Source organism: Sceloporus occidentalis, unplaced genomic scaffold, assembly GCF_023333645.1.
Source record: "Sceloporus occidentalis isolate IW3139 unplaced genomic scaffold, rSceOcc1.0.p SCAF_5, whole genome shotgun sequence".
Taxonomy (NCBI): domain Eukaryota; kingdom Metazoa; phylum Chordata; class Lepidosauria; order Squamata; family Phrynosomatidae; genus Sceloporus; species Sceloporus occidentalis.
This window is the reverse complement of record NW_028316985.1, coordinates 163788479-163813823: the sequence shown is the minus strand read 5'-3', so window position 1 is coordinate 163813823 and position 25345 is coordinate 163788479. Positions and strand designations below refer to the sequence as shown.

Here is a 25345-nt window from a genome sequence, read left to right as displayed (position 1 = left end):
TGGAAGTGATGTGAGTTATTTTGACACACATAAAAGCAGGCCATCCAAGCATTTCTCCTTATCTGTGGCCATAGAAAATATGATCATAACATATTAAACAAAATGAGTCTTTGCTTCCCTTTCACAATATCTAAAAACTGCACCTGAGAGATTTGCCTTGTTCTACACAACGGTATTGCTGGCCTTGTTACGGATCTTCTCACCTTTCTGTTTTTCCTTGGGTGGTCACTAATGTATAATTTAAAAAAAAGGAAGTGTACTGCCAAAGAAGACAGCAAAAGTGTGTATACATCAATGTCTATGCAGAAAGATAAAGAAACAAAATTGTTGTTTCCAATTTACTATAATCCTAAAATGAACCTATCACAGGGGTTTCTTGCCTCTGTCTTCCTCAGAAGCTGAGAGAGTGTGAGAGTACACCCCATTATGGCTGTATAGCCAGTGACTATGGGATATGTGTACTTCACTTCTGCTGTTCCAGTGCTACTTGACGATGGCTCTTTTCAAAGAGTGCAAGGCTAAAGAAGGTGAAGGAAGTGACTGCTTTAGGTATACCAGTAACTCTCTCTTAACCCAACCTACCTTACAGAGTTGTTGGGACGGTAAATGGAAGTAGAAATCCACCCCTTGGAAGAAGGGTGAAAGTATGTAGTAAACATTTGTGTGGATCCTTGAAGTGAGATAAGACTTGGAATAAGCTGAGGCAAACCTTCCTCTTACTGCTGGCCCTCATCCTCTTCCCCTCCACCACTCCCTTCTCCTTTTGTGTCCTGTCTTCTTAGATTGTAAGCCTGAGGGCAGGGAACCGCCTAATTAAAAGATTGTATGTACAGCACTGTGTAAATTTACAGCGCTTTATAAAGGTTAATAATAATAATAATAATAATAATAATACTTCCATTGATGTTTTGTTCATCTGTCTCTCTGTTTCTTCCTGCTCAGGGCACCCCTGTGTTTTTGGTATCTGGGATGGCCCAAACCAAGACAAGAGCTTTTACATATGTGGAGGAGTCCAAGGCCAGCAATATGTGGATTTGTGCTCCATACAAATTATAAACTGTCTCTTAAGGGCTTGTCCTAAAAAACCCAGACTGACAAATGAATAAATAAGGTAAGTTAAATAAATAGTGAAACACCTGAGAGGAGGCTGAGGATGCCAAAGGGAGTGTTATGTGTATTCATGCTTAGTATTGATACCAATATCAATGTTCGTGCAGATTGGCATCCATTCTGCAATATGCAGCTAAGAGCCAGAGATAAAATATTTTGCACCAAGTTTCCACACTATTGAAAGGATAATAGAATCTCATTTATTTATTTTTTCTCTCTTTCTCCTATTTGATTTTTAACAACAGTGGAGCTTTGAAAGTTTGCATCGTGTATTTTATGCAGTTCGGTTGGCCTGACAAAAAGGTATCCATGTTATTGTACTTCGCTGTATGACCAAAATGGCTACCCCTGGATATGTTTTATGGGCATTTACGTTTTACAGATGGACTTTCAGTGACCCCTATTTCTTTCCCTTTCTATGACTGTGCTTTAGTCCGTCCCCACAAGGGTCGCCATAAGTGGGAAACGACTTGGAGACCCCCAGTAACAACAAAGGGCCCTACAGACAGGCCAAAATAAAGCTGCTTCTGATCTAGTCTAAGAAGAGCTAGGGAAAAAACACTGTTACAAAAACCAAAACAAAAAACCAAACCTGCTTCTGTTAGGGTTTTTCGTTGCTGTTTAAACCCATTTTTTAAAAAAGTAATCATACGTAGGACCACCTAATATGGGTAGTGACATTAATTGAAGGTGTTTCTTGCGCTGTAAAACAAAGGGATTACATAAAAAGAATCAACTGGGACTAGATACTGTCTGGCAATAAAAATGGCCAACAAACTGTTCAGGTTAAGATGCTTAAAGTCAAAACAGCCGTTGCTCCAGTAAGAGGGTTGGAAGATAGTGGCAACAGCCAGACTTTTAATATATGGGTACTGCGCATGCTCCTTGGAGCCCAAGGCCTGCTGGGAAGTGTAGTCCTGCGACCTAAGCGTCAGGCTGCCTATGGCTGGGCACAAAATGGCTTCAGGCTACCTATAATATTAATTACACAGAGTGGTAGCGCAAGGCTCCGGCTCTATGCCTGTGAACTTGGGACTCCGGGGGAGCAAGAGGGAGCGTGTTGTTCGCTGACTGACTCTGAACAAAGCCTAAGCCCCCGCATTGCTGTGCTAGCCCCGCCCCCTTCCTCTACGTCATCGCCGTCGTCACTCCCCTTCCCTGCGGATGACTGGAGGACGAGTCCCTCCCCCGTCATAAGCCCCGCCCCTCTTTCGCGTCATCGCCGTCGTCACTCCCCTTCCCTGCAGCTGATTGGAGGACGAGCCCCTCCTCGTCATCAGCCCCGCCCCTCTCCCGCGTGAGACCCGGATGTAAAAATTTGTAAAAAAAAACGGCAGTGCACTCCCGCCCAGAGGCCGGGGCCTGAGGGCTGCTCAAGCGGGGAGTGCAGGGCTCGGCGTTCCTCCTCTCCTCCGCCCCCCTAAGGCCTCGGATGGATGGGAGGAAGCCCTCTCGCGACTGCCGGTGCGGTGCTCCCGAGGGAGGCGACGGGAAGCTAGCTCCTGGCCGCTGGCCCCGCCCTTTGCGTCCGGCTGTGCTGCCTTGCTCGGAGGACAGCGCGGCAAGGCCAGGGGCCCAAGAGGAACCGGGGCTGAAGGCCAAGGGCGGTCGGACGGGGAGCGGAGGACCCTGTGGCGCGGCACGGGCCCCGCCCTACCCTGCCTCATGCACTGCCTTCCCCAGGACCCAAGCCAATGGGGGGAGAAGGGTGACATCGAGGGGGGAAGCAGGTACTGGAGCACCGGAGCCAGTGTGAGCAACCGACCCTGGTGGCAGTAGAAGTACCACATGCCGCGCTGGTGGGCCTCCTGCCCGCTCCCCCTCCGAGTGCCTGGCGCCTCCGGGGGCCGCCTGGGGACAGGCCAAGCGGCAAAGGGCGGGTTCGGAGCCTCTTCCTTCCTTCCCGTGGCCCCCTCTGGCTGCCGTCCCCTCCAGGGGAGCGAGGGGAGGGCAGCCCCCCGGAGGAGCAAGAGAGGCAAGGCGGCGGGCCCCCCTCCGGGGAGGAGATTCGGGGCTCGCCGCGGCTAGGAAGGCTGCGTAGGGCCGGAGGGGAGCCAGGGCTTCAAAGGCTTGGAGGTGTTGGGGAGGCTTGAGCACCCTCCCCTCCGGCCCTGGCCCCTCCGGCTCCAGGCAGCTCCCGCCGGAATGGGAAGCAAGGGCGACGGGTCCCCGCCTGCTCCTGGCTCGGAGGAGACGGGGAGCGCCGCCGGCTGGGAAGCTCTGGCGTCGGACGGAGCCAAAAGGAAGGGGCCGCAGCCGCAGTGGCAGGGAAGGAAAGGGCCTCCCCCGCCGCTGCGCTGAGCCTTGGCGCCGCTCCGCCCCGGAGCATCCCGCCTCTGCCATTCCACCGCACGGCTCTCCCAGGCAGGGTCTCGGCCACCAGGGACGCCCGCAGCGCCGCCCCCGCTGGCCGGGCCCAGGCCGAGAGTCTGGCCGGCCGCCTGGAACCCTGGCCGGGAAGCTAGCTCCGCCGCCTAGCCCCCTCTACGGCTTCCCAGGAGCGGCAGGCCGGCGGCCCAGGCTGCGCTGCCCGGCCAGGGCTCCAGGAGCCTGGCTCATGAGTCCGTCTCGCCGGAGGAGGGAGGAACAGTGTTGCCAACAAGCCTTGAAGATATTCCCCGGAACCCCCTCCAATGTCCCTGAATATTCAGCCCAAATCCCCGGAAAGTTCCCAGAATGTTAATATGAGTGTAAACATAACTGAATAAAAATAATTGTGACTTATTTCAACTCTCAAAAGTATCATTAAACCAAATAAAGAATCTTTCAGTCCTTCTAATACAGTTATTTCTTTTGTCATGAGGAGGGTTCAGGAATCTTTGTGCCAAATAGAAACCTGTTAGGCTGCATCCACGTTGCAGAAATAATCCAGTGTGATGCCATGGCTCCATGCTATGAAATCCTGGGATTTCTAGTTTCTTGGGGTACCAGAGCTCCCTGACAGAGAAGGCTAAATGCCTCACAAAAGTACAATTCCCAGGACAGCTTAATCTGTGGCAGCAAAACTAAAAATAATATTTGGCGCCTTCAAACATTTAAAGCTATTTCTTTTACACAAAATTTTGCGGGCATTGATTCAAAGTGGCTACAAGCTACATATCCCAGGATCCCATAGCATGGAGCCATGACAAGTTAAAACGGTATGAGACTGGATTGTCTCTCGAGTGAAGATGCAGCCTGAGTTGGCTCCAAGATACATTGCAGAAATAATCCAGTTCAAGACTGCTTTATCTGCCCTGGCTCAGTGCTAGGGAACCCTGGAAATCGTAGTTTTGTGAGACATTGAGCCTTCTGTCAGAAAGAGCTCTGGTGCCATAATAAACTATGATTCCCAGGATTCCCTAGCACTGAGCAAGGGCAGTTAAAGTGGTCTCAAACTGGATTATTTCTGCAGTGTGTTTTGGATGCTAATTATTAACTAACCGCCCGGATTGGTTTGCCAGAGGGCGGTATACAAATAAATATTATTATTATTTATTATTATTAATTATTAAAAATGCTCAAGGCCCAATCCATATTGCAGAAATTATCCAGTTTGAGATTACTTTAACTGCCCTGGCGCAGTGCTGGGAATTGCAATTTTGTGAGAGAGTTCGGGTGCAACAATAGACTACAATTCCCAGGCATCGGGGAAGTACGCTTAAGTCTAGGAAAGCTCATGCTGCCAAATTCTTGCAGTGAGTCTCAAAAGTGCTACAAGATCTCTTCTATTATTATTTCCAAATGCACCCGAGGAAGTGGACCTAAGTCTAGGAAAGCTCACTCTGGCAGCTCCTTTCTTGCAGGGAGTCTCAAAGGGGCTACAAGAGCACTGTTCCCCCACTGAACCATGTGCTGGATAGTTTGTGTGAACATTTTCAGGCCTTGCACTTAGTTCAAAAATTCCAAAGTAGTTTTACCCTTTAGGCTTTGGGACTTGAAAAGTGGTATGGAAGAGGCATGTATTTTGGGACAACTCAAATTGACTTTACAAGTTAAGCACTTGTAAGTAAATTTACTGTGTAAATAAAGTGAGAAAGGCTTAACTGCTTAGAATGTGTCCCATTTCACTCTTAAGAGTCCTTTCTCCTATTAACAAAATCCATCACTGACCTGTTCCAAACAAAAAGGCATTCCTAGTGTCTTCTTGAAAAGTATACTGCTTTTCAGGCCAATGGCTTCTTAAAAGAAGCTCTTAGAGAGTTAACCACAAATTGATCATGTCAATGCCCTGAACAGAATCTGTAGCATAAGAGTAAATTATATGTCTGATACAGCTAAGTTACCAGAAGGAAATGCTGTGATATCTCAGATTTACTGTATATCTTACCAGATTTGCCAATCAAACCTTACATTGTTAATGGTTTCTCTGAAACCTTTAGATTCTGCATGCAGAAATACCTTTCCATGCTGTTTGGTGGGAGATGTAATCAAACATCTGAAGGGCATCTAGCTCAGGGGGCTGCCCTCTCGTGTGTTTCAGCACTTCGGAAGTTGTAGTAAACATACTTACTTTTGATGGCCAAGTCTGGGTTTTAAAATAAATTTTAGATAATTACATCAAATCACATATCAGAAACCTAAAAAGCATATGTACAGAAGTTAATAGTATTAATACCATGCCTTTATTTGAACAAACGTTACAAATCTACTCAGAGCTACAAAATGCTGCATAGATGAAGATAGCTGTATCCAGAGAGAGGGAGGCAGTGCAGTACAACAGGGCATTCCTGATTCCTCTTTCCCAGCCCAATTCTGAGAGAGAAGAGAACTTCTAGAGTGGTGCTGGGGTTTGGGTGTGTGTGCAAAAGGATGAGGAAATAGGAATTGGTTGGTCTGCTTTACACAAGTGTAATTGCCCTCTGTTCATGCAATACATCTCTGGATTCAAATACAGTCATCTACCTGAATAACTTTGGTCATCTACATGAACATACCTTTTGAGTTGAAAAAAACAGAAATGCAATTGAATTTGAAGATAGCAACCATGAACATGCAGGCATGACCCACATGCAAAAGACAGTGCAAGAAATCCAACACCTTCACTTAAGGCTTCAGGGTTATGTTTCTTGAACAGTGGTTTGATTCTTGTTGGAAAGTCAACTCAGTTAAGGCACTGAGTTTTGACTTTCCATGGATTTCTTTCTGCATCTTACTGGATATGCGCAAATGGGCACATCAAGGAAGATGTACCCTTCCAGCACATGGACTTTGGCCCAAATGTTTTCTAAGGGATATCTATACATTTAGATGGTCAGTACACTGAGTTTTTCAGTAGTATGTCATACACTGGAAGGGCTGGATTCCATGAACACCCAAGAATAAGCCATGTTAAAACAAAAATTAGACACTTGTGAATAAACGTAAGTAGAATCTTTTGTTTCAGATTAAGAAAGTGGGTATTTGGCATGGATTAATTCAATTTATTTCCTATATTGTTCTTTCATGTGTTCATGTGTTTGTCTTCAAACTCTTCAGTTTTTACTTAATGCAGATGATCTGAGCCTAGGAAAAAAGCAAAAGGGGTTAGAGGCTATCAGTTACAATGGCTATGCTTTGTAATACCTGAAGACATTCTGTCTTCTGTAACATTTGAAAGCAGCTTTTCCAGCATCATGTTCTAAGGGTGTTGCATATTGAGTTAAATACAAAAACAATGCATTAAGTGCCACTGTCACTAATGTAACTCTTTTGAAATTTGGATTTCTACAATATTGGCAGTAGCGATCAATCAGTGGAATCAAGATTGTTTTACAACATTGTTAATCATTTTGAAAGAAGCCACTATGTAATTTTCAGTTCCAACCACCTCCACCACCCATTTCCATTTTCCTTTTTTTAAGACAGTGTGGCTGAGGATGATGGATTTTGTTCTTGAAATGTTCAACTTTTTTGAGCCTGTATCTAAGAATCTATAGGCCTGTAACAGACTGCCAAAATAAAGCTGCTTCGGGTCTCTTTGGAGGTATGCTATTTAAATGATACATGGGTCCTAAGAATCTGGAAGCTGCACCAAAGCTGCACTCCAGTGCTTAGGAATGGAGAGTGGCTTTGGCGCGACCTCTAGACTCTTAGGACCCACGCATCATTTAAATAGCATACCTCCAGAGTCCCGAAGCAGCTTTATTTTGGCTGTCTGTAACAGGCTATAAAACTGAAGATTTATTCTGTACTATCACAAAAAGGTTATTGCTATCAATTTTATTTTTGCTGGAGGACTTAATATTTCGCCTCTACTGTGAACCAAAACTCTGAATAAAAGCAGTTGGAGCTATATGTGGTGTCTATTTTTCTGTTAGGTTTTGGGAAGCAAAATTTCTGGTAAATCAAGTTGATAAAATATGAGTACTTCATAATTTTATTTAGCAAATAAGAAAAGGTGGGCACTTATAATACAGCTTGGCTGCATTATAATAAAGAATATACTGAATTTCTAACTTGAGAGTGAACTGATGAGAATCTGTTAACACAGCCCCCATCACTGAATGTCACACATAGTTGGCCATCTTTCTGCATCCCATAGTTTAGGAATTGGTAAGAGCACACAAATCCATTTCAACTGATCTATAAAATATTTAATTCATATCTTTGGCAGTCTATCCATAACCACTCACATGAATAATACAGTGGGCCCTTGGTATCTTCTGAGATTTGGTTCCAGGACTTACTGTGAATACCAACATCCAAGGGTGGTCAGGGCCCATTAAATGCAGTGGCATATTATTGTGAGAGATAGTTGAACATCTGGGACTTTTCACTCTAGGTATACCATACAAGTGCAATGAAAATCATGACACAGGAAAGACATCATGTCTCTTGACATAATGGACTCGGTTGAAGTTGTAAGAATAGAGTCTGTTGTGTTCTTGTGTGAGAGAGAAAAGTTAAAAAGTTTAAGAGAGCAACCAAGTCTCTGTGGCCTTGCTCAGATCTCCTTCCCACCACCTTTCCCCCAAGTGGACCATCTTGGGGTTTCCACCCAGAAGGTGCCCTGCTTTTACTTGGCTAATGTGCTTTCCACGGATGCTGAGACAAGAGGTCTGCCTTCTCTCTCCTTTCTTTGTTTTTTAAGTCTAAGGCTGCATCCACACTGCAGAAATAATCCGATTTGATACTGCTTTAACTGCCATGGCTCAGTGCTATGGAATTCTGGGAACTGTAGCTTATTGTAGCACCAGAGCTCTGCTCTAGAAATGACAATACACAGAATTCCCTGTCATTGAGCCAGGGCGGTTAAAGTGGTGTCAAAGTGGATTATTTCTGTAGTCCAGATGCAGCTACAGATGGTGGTGGTGGGGAGTTTGGAAAAGTTACTTTTGTGCTAACTTCTAATGCACTTTTAACAGCCACAGCTCCATTCAATAGAATCTTTGGATTTGTAGTTTGGTGAAGCACCAGCAGTTTTTGACAGAGAAGGCTAAAAAAGGTGTAAAACTACAAATCCCAAGAATCCGTAAAGTGGAGCTTCAGAGTTTAAAAGTGGTGCCAAACTGCATTATTTCTACAGTGTAGAAATACAATAATGCAAAGCTCTGGTCTAATATCACAACAAACTACCATTCCCAGAATTCCATAGCATTGATCCCATGGCAATTAAAGTGGTGTCAAACCAGATTCTTTCTCCAGTGTGGATGCTGAGAAATTGTGTGCCCCACAATTGGTACTTCATAAAAGCGGATGCCCAAATCTAATGTGTCAATATAAATAAAATAAAATAAATCAGTTAGCTTACACTTTGAGCTGTAAGACACAATAAACTACAGTTCCCAGGATTACCTAGCATCGAATCAGGGCAGTTAAAGCAGTCTCAAACTGGATTATTTCTGCAGTGTGTTTTGGACCTATGGCTTTGGATGAATTCTGCTATATAGCATTCAGGGTCCCTTATTACCTCTCTGGCTGCATCCACATTGCAGAAATAATCTGGTTTGACACCACTTTAACGGCCATGGCGGCTCAATGCTATGGCATTCTGGGAACTGTAGTCTGTGGCACCAGAGTGTTGTATTTCTACACTATAGAAGTAATGCAACTTGAAATCACTTAATTGTTGAAGCAAATTCCTGGGATTTGTAGTTTTACACAGTCTTTAGCCTTCTCGGCCTAGGAGTGCTGGTGCCTCACAAAACTACAAATCCCAAGGTTCTATAGGATGGATCCCTGGCAGTTAAAGTGGGGTCAAAGTGCATTAGCAGTTAGCACAAAAGTAATTTTTCCAAACCTCCCCCCCACCCACAACCGTCTCAGGCTGCATTTACACTGCAGAAATAATCCAGTTTGACACCACTTTAACTGCCATGCCTCAATGTTTTGGTGTCACAACAAACTACCATTCCCAGTATTCCATAGTATGGAGCCATGGCAATTAAAGCAGTGTCAAACTGTATTAATTCTGCAGTGTAGATGCAGCCTCAAAGAGAGAATAGACTACTGTTAAGGCAATAGGTGACTTGAAGGCACACAGTGCTCTACATGGGGTTGCGCTTGAAGTTGACTTAGAGTGCATCTACGCTGTAGAAATAATTCAGATCAACACCACTTTAAGTGCAGGAATGCTGTCCTATGGAATCCTGGGAACTGTAGTTTTAATGAGGTCTTTAGCCTTCTATGCTAAAACGTGCTGGTGCCTCCCAAAACTACAAATCCCAGGATTCTGTTGGATGGAGTCCTGGCAGCTAAAGTGGTGTCAAAATGCATTATTTCTGGGGTGTAGATGCACCCTCTGAGGCTCATGCAAAATGCAGTAGCTCAGTTGCTAAGTGAAATAACATACAGACAGCATATAATGCCAGTCTTAAAAGAATTGCACTGACTGACAATATGATTCTGGGCTGAATTCAAGATGCTTGTGTGACCTTAAGATGATGATGATGAAGGAGAGGGTCTTCTCAGCCATGGCTCTCCAACTGTGGCATGTGCTGCCCTTGGAGGCCTGATTGGCGCAACCACTGGTTTCATTTAGGTACCAAGTAAAGATATGGCAGAAAGCTATTGGGGTGTAATGATTTGAGCATTGGACTGCAACTCTGGAGACCAGGGTTGAAATCCACACTTGGCTATGGGAACCCACTGGGTGACCTTGAGTGACTCACACACTCTCAGCTCCAGAAAACCCTAGCAATAGGGTTGGCAAAGTTGGAAATGTGTGGTGGAGTGGTTTGCATGTTGGACCATGACTGTAGACCTGGGTTCAATTCCCAGCTCGGCCGTGGAAACCCACTGGGTGACCTTGGGCAAGTGGCACACTCTCAGCCTCAAGGGAAGGCCATGGCAAACCTCCTCTGAACAAATCTTGCCAAGAAACCCCCATGACAGGCTCGCCTGAGGGTCACCATAAGTCAGAAATGACTTGAAAGCATACAACAATGTATCAGCAGTGTCCCCCACTCCCTAGTGGTCAGTGCGTGGTGTCAAGCAAGAACCACATCTTGATTTCCCACAATCCCTGAATGGAGTCCTCCAGAAGAAGGCTTGCAGTTTGGCGAACAAACAGCCAAATAGAAAGATGGGAAAGTAATATTGTGCATGGTTACAGCGGCTAGAATTAGATATGTAAAAAGATGGAAGAACAAAAGCAAAGGAATCCCAACAATAGAAGAGCATATTCTTAAAGATGTTAGATATAAAGGAGAGACAAATTAACAACTTAATTAATTAATTCAGAAAAAGTTTGGGGAAAAACATTTTTGTCCGTGTTTTTCCAGAATCATGCTAAAATAAAATATCCCATAATTGATTTCCCCCTTTTTTCATTCTTTCTTGGTTTTTCTCATCTCAGGAAAAATGGGGGCAAACTGAAGGGGAAAACAAACAAACCATGAAGCCCTATGAGGAGAGACTTAGGGAGCTGGGGAAGTTTAGCCTGGGGAAGAGAAGGTTAAGAGGTGGTATGATAGCCCTGTTTAAATACTTGAAGGGAGGCCATGCTGAGGAGGGAGAAAGCTTCTTTGCTGCTGCTCCAGAGACTAGGACCTGGGGAAATGGATGCAAGCTCCAGGAAGAGATTCCACCTCAACATTAGGAGGAACCTCCTGAGAGTAAGGGCTGTTCGACAGTGGAACACACTCCTTCCTCGGAGTCTCCCTCCTTGGAGGTCTTTAAGCAGAGGCTGGAGGGCCATCTGTCAATAGAGATGCTCTGACTGAGAGTTCCTGCATGGCAGAAGGGGTTGGACTGGATCAGGGCCCTTCTTGGGGTTTCTTCCGACTCTACGATGCTATGATTTCTTCTGAAGCTGAGAGAGTGTGACTTGGCCCTGAGTGGCGATGCTGCTGTGCCTCCAGGCCATTTCCTCTGAGGCTGAGAGAGTGTGACTTACCCAGGGCCCCCAGTCCGCTTCCAGAGCCCAGGCATGCTAAGCAGAGACCACTCTCGAGAGGGAGGGAGCTCTGGCTGCCAAGGGCGCGACGACAGAGGCTTCCCCTCTGGCTCGGCTGGAAGCTGCCTGGGAGGCAAAGAAGACGAAGAGCCCACCCCCAGAAAGGGAAGGAGGAGGAGGAGGAGGGCGTGCTACCTCCCTCTCCTCGGCGGAGTCCTGGAGCCCTGGCCGGGCAGCGCAGCCTGGGCCGCCGGCCTGCCGCTCCTGGGAAGCCGTAGAGGGGGCGAGGCGGCGGAGGGTTCCCGGCCAGGGTTCCAGGCGGCCGGCCAGACTCTCGGCCTGGGCCCGGCCAGCGGGGGCGGCGCTGCGGGCGTCCCTGGTGGCCGAGACCCTGCCTGGGAGAGCCGTGCGGTGGAATGGCAGAGGCGGGATGCTCCGGGGCGGAGCGGCGCCAAGGCTCAGCGCAGCGGCGGGGGAGGCCCTTTCCTTCCCTGCCACTGCGGCTGCGGCCCCTTCCTTTTGGCTCCGTCCGACGCCAGAGCTTCCCAGCCGGCGGCGCTCCCCGTCTCCTCCGAGCCAGGAGCAGGCGGGGACCCGTCGCCCTTGCTTCCCATTCCGGCGGGAGCTGCCTGGAGCCGGAGGGGCCAGGGCCGGAGGGGAGGGTGCTCAAGCCTCCCCAACACCTCCAAGCCTTTGAAGCCCTGGCTCCCCTCCGGCCCTACGCAGCCTTCCTAGCCGCGGCGAGCCCCGAATCTCCTCCCCGGAGGGGGGCCCGCCGCCTTGCCTCTCTTGCTCCTCCGGGGGGCTGCCCTCCCCTCGCTCCCCTGGAGGGGACGGCAGCCAGAGGGGGCCACGGGAAGGAAGGAAGAGGCTCCGAACCCGCCCTTTGCCGCTTGGCCTGTCCCCAGGCGGCCCCCGGAGGCGCCAGGCACTCGGAGGGGGAGCGGGCAGGAGGCCCACCAGCGCGGCATGTGGTACTTCTACTGCCACCAGGGTCGGTTGCTCACACTGGCTCCGGTGCTCCAGTACCTGCTTCCCCCCTCGATGTCACCCTTCTCCCCCCATTGGCTTGGGTCCTGGGGAAGGCAGTGCATGAGGCAGGGTAGGGCGGGGCCCGTGCCGCGCCACAGGGTCCTCCGCTCCCCGTCCGACCGCCCTTGGCCTTCAGCCCCGGTTCCTCTTGGGCCCCTGGCCTTGCCGCGCTGTCCTCCGAGCAAGGCAGCACAGCCGGACGCAAAGGGCGGGGCCAGCGGCCAGGAGCTAGCTTCCCGTCGCCTCCCTCGGGAGCACCGCACCGGCAGTCGCGAGAGGGCTTCCTCCCATCCATCCGAGGCCTTAGGGGGGCGGAGGAGAGGAGGAACGCCGAGCCCTGCACTCCCCGCTTGAGCAGCCCTCAGGCCCCGGCCTCTGGGCGGGAGTGCACTGCCGTTTTTTTTTACAAATTTTTACATCCGGGTCTCACGCGGGAGAGGGGCGGGGCTGATGACGAGGAGGGGCTCGTCCTCCAATCAGCTGCAGGGAAGGGGAGTGACGACGGCGATGACGTGAAAGAGGGGCGGGGCTTATGACGGGGGAGGGACTCGTCCTCCAGTCATCCGCAGGGAAGGGGAGTGACGACGGCGATGACGTAGAGGAAGGGGGCGGGGCTAGCACAGCAATGCGTGGGCTTAGGCTTTGTTCAGAGTCAGTCAGCGAACAACACGCTCCCTCTTGCTCCCCCGGAGTCCCAAGTTCACAGGCATAGAGCCGGAGCCTTGCGCTACCACTCTGTGTAATTAATATTATAGGTAGCCTGAAGCCATTTTGTGCCCAGCCATAGGCAGCCTGACGCTTAGGTCGCAGGACTACACTTCCCAGCAGGCCTTGGGCTCCAAGGAGCATGCGCAGTACCCATCTCCCGGGGCCTCTTCCTTCAGTCTTCTCCATGCAGCAGCAGCAGGCGAGAGAGAAGAGCCATGGCCAGTGAGTGAGAGGTTGCTTTCTTTGGCGGGGGATGGAGTCACTCTCTCAGCCTCAGAAGGAAGGAGGCCCTGGCAGAAGCAAAGCAGCCTCCTCCGGTCCTTCACAAACCCTGCAGAAATAGGAATCCGGTTTGGCGCTACTTTAGCTGCCAAGGCTCAGTGAAACGGGGATCCTGGGGTCCGTCCTTCTGTGGGATATCTAGCCTTCTCTGGCAGAGAGCCCTGGTGCCCCAAAAACTACACATCCCAGAATCCCACAGCATTGACTCATGGTGCTTAAAGTGGCACGAAACCGGATTGTTTCTCCAGTGTGGACACAGGCTATATGAGTAGGACATACCCAGCTTTAGAGGGTCCCCCTCCCTTTGTTTTGGGGTGTTTTCTTGGAAAGTCCTGTGACTTTGCCTTATGCTCCTTTTATGCTCACCCAGAGTACTCCCCTTGGAAGCACCCTTAGCTGGTTTAAACCTCTCCTGGTTAAATATATGTGTGTGTGTGTGTGTGTGTAATATTATATATATATATATATATATATATATATATATATATATAAAAGTATACTATTTATTTTTATCCCACCCTTCTCGCTGGGACTCGGGGCGGCTTACAGCATTAAAAAACACCGTACATTAAAAAAATCCACCACACACATACACACACACACACACACACACATATATATCTATATTAAAAGTCTGACATTTAAAAAATACACCATATATTTTATACACACACACACACACACATATATATATTAAAAGTCTGGCTGTTACCACTATCTTCCAACCCTCTTACTGGAGCAACGGCTGTTTTGACTTTAAGCATCTTAGGCCACATCTTGGGTTTTGTAACAGTGTTTTTCCCTAGCCCTTCTTAGAAGCCCTTCTCACAGCGCAGGTCATTCCACAGGAAGCATACAGATCTCTCACAATCTGCCCACCCTCAGTTGATATCTGAGCTCCATACTTACTGCAAACACTGTCACTGATCTTTCAAGAGCCACGTTATTGACAGTAAAGGTAACTTATCCAAGAGCTGGCCATGCTAGATCAAAGTGTCACACTGGAGCTTACTGTCTATAATCAACTATCAATTGGCCTCACGCATAACTTGAGGACAGGTTTTGGGTCCCATAATTATAGGTTTTAATAGACCCGTGAATACATTGAGGGCAAAACATAGGGGCATGTAACAAAGATCTAAAGGATGAACCCAAGGAAAGCAATGCCAGTAAACTTAAAAATTTGAGCAGGCATAACTGTTTCTGCTCACCCTAAAAGCTAGATGGATGAGAAAGCAGAGGGTGCCTAGGACAGATTATACTCTAGAATACCTGTTTTAGGTCGGTAATGGACTCGATGAGGGAAAACTGACTCAAGCTGAATCCAGGTAAGACGGAGGTACTTGCTATAGGAACCCCGAATCCAGGATTGGAGTTATGTCAGTCAGTTCTGGATGGGTCACACTTCCCCTGAAGGATTCTGTCCACAGTCTGGGGCTGCTCAGACTGCATATGTCAAGCCTGAGGCAGAATTCGGTTTGACAGCTCTAGACAGATATGGCATATTTTTAATAAAATGTATTCATTCATTTAATGTATATGTAACTCCTGTCCTGATATGGGTCCAAAACTGGGCTGTTTATGCAAAAATACAATAACTTTGTGGCGTCATAAAAGACATCCATTTTTATTGACCTTTAAAAAAATTGGAAAAGCAACAACTTTAATTTCTAATCCATCTTTGAAAATGGCTTCTCTTCAGGAATCATGTGAGACAAATTATAAGAGGGAGGATGAATATTACTGCCTTTGTAGATGACTCTCTCAAAACAGTGCCATTCCACACCTTTAAAAAAGAGCCTGCAATGGGGACAAGATCATTTGGAATTTTCTCTTTTTAATTGGTAAATTAAAATATGTCTAGTTTGAGGCCTTCTAGGTTTGAATGCATGTTTCTTTAAAAAGACTCATCTGCTTTAAAAAGACCTGAAAAATATAAAATTAACCCATCTACACTCATATTTTATTAATCCCATTTCTTCCCTTAAGAAAAAATGAAAGCTATTACTGAAGACCAGCTGTATCTAGACTACATTCATCAGACTGGAGACTGTATCTTTCCTCTCCATACATCTATATCCTTGTTCCTGTTGTCATACTGTGACTGCAAGTCATTCAGAGTTTTTCTAGTATCTCCGAATGAAACAGCCTCAAATTCCCTGCTTGCAGACAAAGTACTAACAGAGGACCTAGATATTTGCTTCATCAAAAGGGGTCAACTTCCTTTGCTAGTCCAGAGCTGTTCTTTACCTGCTATTGTTGAGAAGGATGGAAGATTTTGCCGAGCAGGACTTGCTGTGGTATTGAGGCAAATCGTACATAAGACATATGAGGCAGATCCATCAAAAGAAGATATTCTGGAACTTTTGGGATTTAAAAAGACCTGTCTGAAAGCTTGTTCTGAAGTGAGTTTATTTTTTATATAGATTTAAAGTGATTTGTAAATATTTTTCAATATATAATCGATTTCAAGCAAACTGATTATCTCATTATCTTTTACTACATGAAAGCAAGCCACTAACATATCTTGGTCATCTTTCTTTAATGGATAAGAAGTTACGAAATGGATAGATTAAATGGAAAACACTAAAGTATGAAATGTAATGCAAATAACATTGAATATTGATTTGAGATTGCACATAACATTAATACAAAAATGCTGGTAGAATTTTGATTATGTGTAACATAGTCTTGGGGAAGGTTATTGGTGTCAGTAAGATATGCTCAGTATGTTTGATAAGATTTTATCTTTACGACGAAACTAACACTCTGCACTTTGTGACTCTAAACTTTTTTTGGAATTTCTTTTTACATTTTCTGTGAGTATAGATATAAAATCAGTCCTTAACTTAGTGATTGTATTTATTTACAGGTTAGTGAGTGGACCAGACTTTGTGAAATCAGCATTCCTCTGGCAGTTGAAAACTTTTTGCAGGTCTCTCCTGATCAGCGTCAGAGTATTCCAGAGGAGATATTGCGGTTAGAAAAGAAGTTGGGAGAACCTGTCAGAGTGCATAATGATGACAAAATTCGAAGGCAGAAAGTTCAACAGCAAAAGACCTTTGTCAAGGAATCAAATAATGATCTTTCTTCACAAGAGGAAAGTGTAATAGAAGTTTGGGAACCCTGTGGTGCAGATCTGGAACTGAGAGTAGCTCTCTCTAAATTAACTCTGCAGAATATACAAGGTGCTACCTCCAGGGAGCCTTCTCACATTAGGAAGATGAAAACATCAGAACTGCCACAGTTGGAACATGTTTTTGCAGAAGGACTTTATTTCACTTTGGCTGATGTCGTTCTCTTTCCATGCATCTATCATTTTTTGGTAAGAATTATGATATTTAAAATATATGGTCTAGATGATCTCGCAGTTGGTGGGATGTTCCCAATTCTTTTTTCACCTATAAATGGATATACTCACCTTAATTACTCTCTTTATATGTTTACCTGTGAGTAAAAAAGAACAAAATGACAATGTCTCACAGGAGTAAAGCATAGTACCATAACACCCAAAATCCACAAAACAGCAGTTCCTTTATCAGGACAACCAGAATGCACTAATGACATGTTGCAAACTTTGAAGGGGCCTATGTTAGGAGCCAATAGAGTTTTTTCATAATTTGAGATTTTGTTCAGCATCTTCTTTGTTGTCTTTGTCATTCTGGGACATCAGCCTTCCACCGAAGCTGCACTCCTGGGCACCTGTGGCCTCAACTTCATCAAGGGCTTTGGTTGCAAGGGGAAAATTCTAACATCTGACATGCATTCCCATTGCCTTCTCTCTGCAGCTAGAGACCTTTTTCACAGGTAGCAACTTCCACTGGTTAACCTGTTTGTTTCCAGAGTCAATACATAGTAGTGCACAACAACCATAGAGCTGCACATTTTGCAAACCTATGACTACTATCTTTGAAAATAGCCTTCTTGGTCAGCTTGCTGTGTTGTGTGGGAGAAATGTTGCACTTAGACATGATCCTTATACTTGATCTTTCACAGGGATAAGGTGTTACTTAGGATGATACTACCTCTCTTTCTAAAGTGGTGTCTTACTTCCACATCACAGGATATTGATCTCCTGTCTTTCTTCCCAAAATACATCTCTGAAGGACACTAATCTCAGAAGGGCAGTGCTGGCCGTGGTACATCAATATTCTTCCTGTGGGTATTAATTGGTTTTGTACCCATGCGTGTGTGATGCAAAAACCACAAAGAAGAAAAGCATGTTGCTTACCTGTAACTGGTTTTTCAAGTGGTCATCTGTGCACTCACACAACCCCCCTAACTTCTCTATGTCATTTCTCTAATAGTCTGGCTGGGTCTCTCTACTGTGGCAGACCTGGGACTGAAGGAGATAGCAGGCACCAGCATAGAATGTGCACCAGGTAGGGGTGTGATTTCCCCCCAGAAGATGCTATCTACGCTCTAAAAGGTTCTGACAGTTCCTGTGCAGGTTATGTGTTCACCAAACATGCCGGTAGCAGGGGGTGGGATCAGCTCATATGGGGAAATACAGTATTTCACGCCATCTGGATCTGAGCCACATTGGACTCTATAGGTCATAGCCAGCACTTTGAATTATTTTTTGGGAACTTGCCCCCTTGTTAGTTCATACATGTTGGCATCATCTTTGGAAGTCATATTGTTGTTCTGAAGCTTGGGTGTATATTCTAGGTTTTGGATGATATGGGAAGAGATTTGTGGCTTTCCCTAATTTTTTCTCAGCACTAAAATTTTCATTATTGTTAATGGACCTTGGCCTTACCTTGGTGATTTCTAAGAATGGAAGCTGCACTATGGGGGTTTTGAAACAAACTAAAGATACATTTTGAAAGATAAACCACTTTCAATCTTTCATGAAGGAGAGAAAACAGGGTATAAATTATAAGAAAGAAAATGAATTATTTGAATCTTTTTAGGAAACAAAAAAAAGTTTCTTTCATACTTGCAGTTGTAGAAATTAAATTGGGGGGATTGATTTTATACTGGCTTCTTTAAATCAAATACCACAAATTATTCAGTATGTGAGAATGTTATGTCAAGAAACCTTTTGATATTAGGGTGCTTCCACTAGGAAGGAAATACAGGAGGAAAAAGCAGTATAAACTATAGTTTTGAAGTAGATTTTTTTGGTATTCTCCCAAAGGGTTTCAGCAAGAACAACCATCTTAGCATCTCACAGTTGCCTTTGATATCCGCTTGGTACCAGAGAGTTCAGGAAGTACCTGGAATAAAACGAGCTGCTGCCAAATGCAATATGCAAATGTGCCAGTATGTGGGGGCATCCTCTTTATCAGATGAACATCTACAGAGTATCAGCACAGCCTCTGATAAGTCAGAAGAGGAGCCTGAAGATGCTCATTTTATAGGTGGACCGAGGCCAACCATGACAAAGTTAATGGTAGGATAAATGCATTTCTTACCTTTTTTTTTTAGAATTATGTAGATTTGAAGAATGTGTCAATGTAATTTTTTAAAGCCAAATCTGTGGATATTTCAGTCACTTTATACAGGAAAAGTTCTCTCACTTTCAACAGGAAACAATGTTTTGAATGAAATCTAATTCTGAGAGAGGGGAATAATATTTATTGAATTATTATTTAAACTTGTATCTATTCTTTCTTCAAGTGTGAGACACAAGGCAATTCACAATTTGAGTTAAAAAGTGCAGTTAAAACAATGTGCACTTAAAACAATGAAAAGCGCAAAAAGTTTTTTTAAAATTATATAAGCAGTTTTATTAAAAACATTAATTTTAAACAGTTTTAAAAAGGCAGTTAAAATGTAATAACTGTTAAAATACAAATACAAGACACCCCATTTGAAATACCTGCAGCAGCAGTTAACATCCAAATGCCAAAGTAAACAGAGGTCTTCATCCTTCATCTGCTGGCAGAAAAAGAGCAGAGAGCGGCCAACCTAGCTTGCCATGGCAGGGACATTCATACTCAGAGATCAGCTAATGGGATGGATCTTTGTCATGACCTCCGCAAGCATGCCTGTAATGGTAGTGGTACTGAGATAAGGCACTTTCCCAAGGGTTGTAAACTCAGACAGGCTCATATTGGGAAATACTGTACCACATTTCAGGTAGTTTTGACCCAAGCCATATAGGGCTTTATAGATCACTGACATTTTGAATTGCACCAGGAATTAATTCATTAATTAATATATTTTATTCCAAGTAATCAACACTTTTCACTAACATTAGCATAGTAACTATTTCAGTACCCTACATAGTTGGCTATATTCTCAATATTTTGTAGGCATGGCCAGTGCTAGAAAGCACAGGTGCTTGCCTAAATATGTAGAGTGAATTCATAATTTGATCAGGATTTGATTATGGGACTTCTGACTTGCTGTCACTCAGTAAGCTATGCTAGCCCTTAAGAGCTAGTTCACCTGAAATCTGTATAGTCTCAGTAATAATCCATTTCTGATCATCTGGTAGTTTTGGCTTGTATAAGAGATGTTTATTGATAAACACAGAAACTGAGACCAAGAATCTTGTTGCAAGATAATTTTGTAGTTCACCAATGTCCTGTATAACTGTCCATGACATTGGGACATCCTTACTTAGTTCAAAAACTATACAGCAGTCAATGGCTTGCAGTATACAAATAATTAATCTTTAGATGTTGCCAACTGATACAAGAATTGGTCTCTCTCTCTCTCTTTCTCTCATATTAAATTATAGGAAAATGGCATTGAAGCAAAGTTTTCCCCTCATCCTTGTGCCAGTTGGGTCTTAGACTGGGATAACCTACCAGCTGCTGTTAACCCAGGAAAAGGTAGAGATTTACTCTGTGTCTTCCTGTTTGTTGGAATCATGCTTACATCTTTTCTGCTACCAAAGGATAATTTGACAATTACTGTTACAGTTGTTTCATAATTGTTTTTAAATGCTTTAGGTATAACAGACATAACTATTAGCAGTGAAACCTCTAGTAAGTTGTTCAATGTGTACTGATTACAGATCTCTGGGATAAAATGAAATAGTTTTGCTGCTGTGCCCTGTATCTGTTTGATACTGCTGAAAATGGAAAATGTTGTGCTATCTGGACCAGTCATGATTCAATCTGCCTTGACAGAAAAAAAGCTTGTTATTTTGATTTGGTGCTCTTATGCCCCCTAGAGTTCCTGGTGTAGATGTGGGGTCCCTCCTTCCTTTCCTCCCTCCCTCCTCATCATAGATGAAAATGCTATACTAAAAATAACTTGCAATTTTCAGCATTTCTTTTCCATAAATTGATTGTTTTTGTGATGCTTTCTTGGTAATTTTAGTATTGTATTCATATATTAATATGTTCCATTAGATTAGTCACTGTTTATTTCCATTAAAATAGGAATGGGGCTTACAGGAATGTGTCACAGTTGATAAAGAATTTGTCATGCAAGTTTGTTAGAAAACAGTTTCAAGAAGAAGGAATTTTCAGTTTTGAGAGTGCAAGAGAGACTGACTATGACAGGAGATAAATGAATTGTCAAATATCTTAAGAGCTGTAAGGCCAGACTTACGTAGCTATTTATTATTAAAGAAAACAGTTGAGATAATGAGAAGTTCTAAATCCATCTCTTTTGCACCTATATCTTCTCTGCTGAAACAGGTGTGCCCAGCCTTTTAATGCTTGCAAGCACACTTGGAATATTGAACATGCATTGTGGTCAGTGTAACACCGCATTAAAAGGGGCTTGCCTATTCAAAAATGGCTAACGTGGTGGATGTGGTCAGTCACAGATCACCATTTTTTTCTCAGAAGACAAACTGGTTTCTGGGTAAATTACTTGGTTTTTCTCAAAGAAACAAACACAGGCAAACACCCACCCACAGTTCCAAAAGATGTGAAGTCAAAGACTTTCATGGTCAGTGTCTATAGTTTTCTGTAGGTTTTCTGGACTATGTGGCTATGTTCTGGAAGAATGTATTCATGATGTTTCACCTGCATCTGTGGCTGGCATCAGTAATAAATTCTTCTAGAACATGGCCACATAGCCCAGAAAATCCACAGAAAAATATAGTTTTAAAAAAACCAAGCACACCATAAGAAACCAAAATAGACATGTTTTGTCTGTAACTGAGTATGCTTCAAAAACAAAGCACTTAAGGCAGCCACTCAGCACTTTTCTGAATGTCTGTGGGGCCCCCATGGAGTTCCGGTCAGTGCAGAGCTCAGATAGTCACAACTAGTCGCAAGAGAGCAAAGATCTAGGAAAACCAGGTCATTCAGCAGGGGATGAGTAATAGGGAGGCGTGACAGTCATGTTCTGAGAATAGGCCATTGCCAAAGGCCAAGTCACTATTTGACAACAAAGATTGAAGAGGTTCAACAGTCTGGGTCATTCATGGAAGTCAGAGATCCCCAAAAGAGAAACACAAAAGAATCTGGAACTAGGAATTCTGATCCCAGCTTTGGTGAGAGGACTGCAGTGCCTATAAAGCTGAAGGCTCCTACAACAGCCAAGCTTTCCCCTGTTATCAGACAAAAGGTTCTTTAATGTGTTCCTCCTTGTGAAGTGCTCGATTATCCACATGCTGTGTCTAAGAAGGCAGATTTGGGCTAGCCACTTTTGCTTATGCCTCTTTCGGCGGCTGTTACTCATCCTGGTGTGACCCTGACCTGTCTTGATGAGCAGAGAAGTCCTGGCTGACTTTCAGCTATCTCATTGGGTGACTTCTGGGTCACTTTCATGCTCACGGAATAAGGCTTGTTCCTCATCTGAGGGAAGATGTGCTATTGGCACACAAAATATGTACTTGCATCATTTGCTAAATTGTAGGCTAAATGGACAGTACAGGTGTACTACCATTTATTTTAAGACCTCAGCAGGACACAATGCAGTCATCATTCAGATCACTGTCCAATAGGAATGCTTTATTAGCTGGCTATATTTCTTAGGTCTCACTGCTGTCTGTTTCCAAAGCAGGAAGAGATTCTCAGTTGAAAGTATTCTGTGGCCTTAAATACGTAATGCAGGGTTTCTCAACCAGGTTCCCTTTAAAAACCTTGGGTTTGCTAGGAATTTCACAAGTGAACATGACTGAACAACCACCATTTTTTTTAAAAAAAAAACCCTGTAGACATAATCAGTTTTATGCATGGGGGCTCAGATACCTAAAATTGTTTCAGGGGTTCCTCCAAGGTAAAAAAGTTTGATAAAGGTTGACTTAGCTTGCATCCGCACTGCAGAAAAAGTCAGTTTGACACCATTTAAACTGTCATGGCTCAGTGCTACGGACTTCTGGGAATTGTAGTTTGGTGATATATTCAGCCTTCTCTGTCAGAGAGCTCTGGAGCCGCAACAAACTACGGATCCCAGGCTTCCATAGCATGAAGCCATAGCAGTTAAAGTGGTGTCAAAGATGGATTATTTCTGCAGTGCAGATGCAGTCTTAATGTATAAATGTAGGGCTCATAGATCAACTGTCATGCTTATATGTTTGTTGCAAAGGAACACCAAGTTGTTCTTAATGCTTGTTTACTTCTGAAAAAAATCTATGAAGTCCTGAAAAGCATGAAACAAAGATGAATTGGGATACAGCTGAAATTTAAGTGTTTGAGGCCTGTAGTATGATAATGTGACCTGTTCCTAGACAGTGCACAAGGGTCATCACCTTATTGGGTATAATTCAATTCAATTATAAAAAACAGCTACTGTACTTGAAAGTCATTTACTCTTTCTAAGCTTGTCAGAATGTTTTGAGGCACTTTGAAGAATGTCATTTTATAGTTTTACTTACCTACCTTCTTAAGCTTTCCATGCTGTTTTTCCAGTTATTTTTCCACATCTGAGACAATTCTTTGCACGCAAACCCACAAGAATAGCAGACACAATCCAAGTGATGGCCAAGAGAATGAAGAAATAATACTGATTATTTTTTTTGTGTGCTGCATTTTGCATCAAAAATATTTGTACATTTTTAAATACTTGTGTTTCAAATTGGTTTCAGAATAATAGTGGTTGTGTGCCCATAACAGTAAATGGGAGTGGTTCTGTACATTCCCATCTTATTATTCGGGACAAAACTATTTGCCTGGAATATTAGTCCTATTTTAAAAACATTCATTTTAGATTAAATAATACTGATATTAAATAATACTGATATAGGTGAGTCATTGTGGTGTATTGTTTTGAGCATAAGACTACGACTCTGGAGAATGGGCTTCAATTTTCCACTCAGCCATGGAAAGCCACTGGATAACCTTGGGCAGGTTACACCCTCTCAGCCTCAGAAAACCCTGTGATAGGGTCGCCTTAGAGTCGCTATAAGTTGGAAACAAGTTGAAGGCACACAATAGCACTAACATTTCTATACCACTTTATAGTGCTAAGCACTTTAAGTGGTTTACAATGTGTTAGCTAATTGCCCCCAACAAGCTGGGTACTTATTTTACCAACCTACAAAAGGATGGACGGCTGAGTCAACCTGGAGTCCTGCAGGATTGAGCTCACAATGTTTTGGCTGCAGTACCGACATTTTAACACTGCACCATTAGGGTACCTTCAACAACAACAACAAGAAAATTATTCATAAAATGACAAATTTTCTTCTGAAACAATGACTATGTAACTGTTCTACTTCAATGATCTGGTTTGGAAATAATTTTTAATTTATATTTATATTTGAAAATTCAAGTTCTATGCTGAATATTAGTTTATTATTCTCAGTGACCAGAAGAAGCTTATTAAAAAAAGAAAAAGAAAAAAAGATAGATAAGCATGTGGTCCATAAATAAAAACAGTTATCAGAGATGGTTAATACATTTTGTTAGGACCACAAAATTTTTACTAAGGTAAAAGATAAGTGACATGAGCTTCTTCAAAATTCTTTATGAGATGATACAGAAAATAGGGGATGAAGAAGAAGCAAGAAGTTCAGAAATACAGTGCTACCTCGGGTTACGAATTTAATTTGTTCCGCGGCGCCGTTCGTAACCCGATAAATTTCGCAACCTGAAAAAGGCGCTGGAAAGCCGCTAGCCGCCGCTAGCCGCCGCTAGCGCTAGCCGCGGTTTGAATTTCGCGCCGAAACGCGCCGAAAGGAATTTCGTAACCCGAAAATCCTTTCGTTACCCGGAACAGTTTTTTTAAATTCAACTTTTTCGTACCCCGGAAATTTCGTAACGCGAGCATTTCGTATCCCGGGGTACCACTGTATAACTTGGTAGATTGATATCCACTTCCCCTGCATGTAGTGTGCAAGAGGCTTTGAGAAAGCATTGACAAGTGTACAGTTTTTCTATGGCTATACCAAAGCTCAGTGTTCAGTACATTTATAGTAGCAAGAATTCTATAAGAACTTAATGAAAGCATTAAGAGAATGCATCTGTCCCAAAAATAGGAATAACCAGTATATGTCAATTCTGTCAGAGATGGGGTAGTAGCGTATGTCTGAAAAGTCATCAGTGGTTTAAAAAGATAAAATAAACTAAAACTGAAAGTTTTACTGCTACAGAAACAACTTTCATATTTTTCTCTGGCATCTTATTTCCCTTTGATTTATGAATTTATGAATCATTGAGTTTATATCCAATCTAGAAATTTTGGTCCAATTCCCACTCAGTCATGGAAACTCGTTGGGTGATCTTGGGCAAGTCACACTGTCTTTCAGCCTTATATGAGGGCAAAAGCAAACTACCTGAGAACAAATGTTGCCAAGAGAATCCTATAATAGGTGCAGATTAGGGTCACTATAAATTGGAAACTACTTGTAGTCACAGAAAAAAAAACGTTCACTAGAGGGCAGTAAAAGTTATTTGTCTCACTGCTGGCTTATATGGTGGAAAATAATGTACTGTAGACTGAAGCAACTTCAAAACAAAATGCCACATACATCTGGCTCTTGTCATTCTTGGTAAATGATTGGTAGCCTGTGATAGGTTTGCTCCTTAGAAGAATTTTACTCGATTTCATGTAAAA

At 43.9% G+C, this 25345-nt stretch overlaps 1 protein-coding gene across 2 annotated transcripts in view; it reads left to right on the top strand.

The window, feature by feature from the left end:
* Positions 1-13138: 13138 nt before the first annotated feature.
* GSTCD (glutathione S-transferase C-terminal domain containing) overlaps positions 13139-25345 on the top strand; it is a 66478-nt gene continuing 54271 nt past the window's right edge. The window contains exons 1-5 of one of the 2 annotated variants that reach the window (XM_089526025.1): positions 13139-13369; positions 15419-15834; positions 16302-16754; positions 18573-18827; positions 20124-20217. In XM_089526025.1, coding sequence (XP_089382151.1) covers positions 13363-13369; positions 15419-15834; positions 16302-16754; positions 18573-18827; positions 20124-20217 — 1225 coding nt within the window. In that variant the 5' untranslated portion in view covers positions 13139-13362. Of the gene's footprint in view, positions 13370-14045; positions 14758-15418; positions 15835-16301; positions 16755-18572; positions 18828-20123; positions 20218-25345 lie in introns of those variants that run through there. The other variant, XM_089526026.1, reaches the window with a different exon arrangement.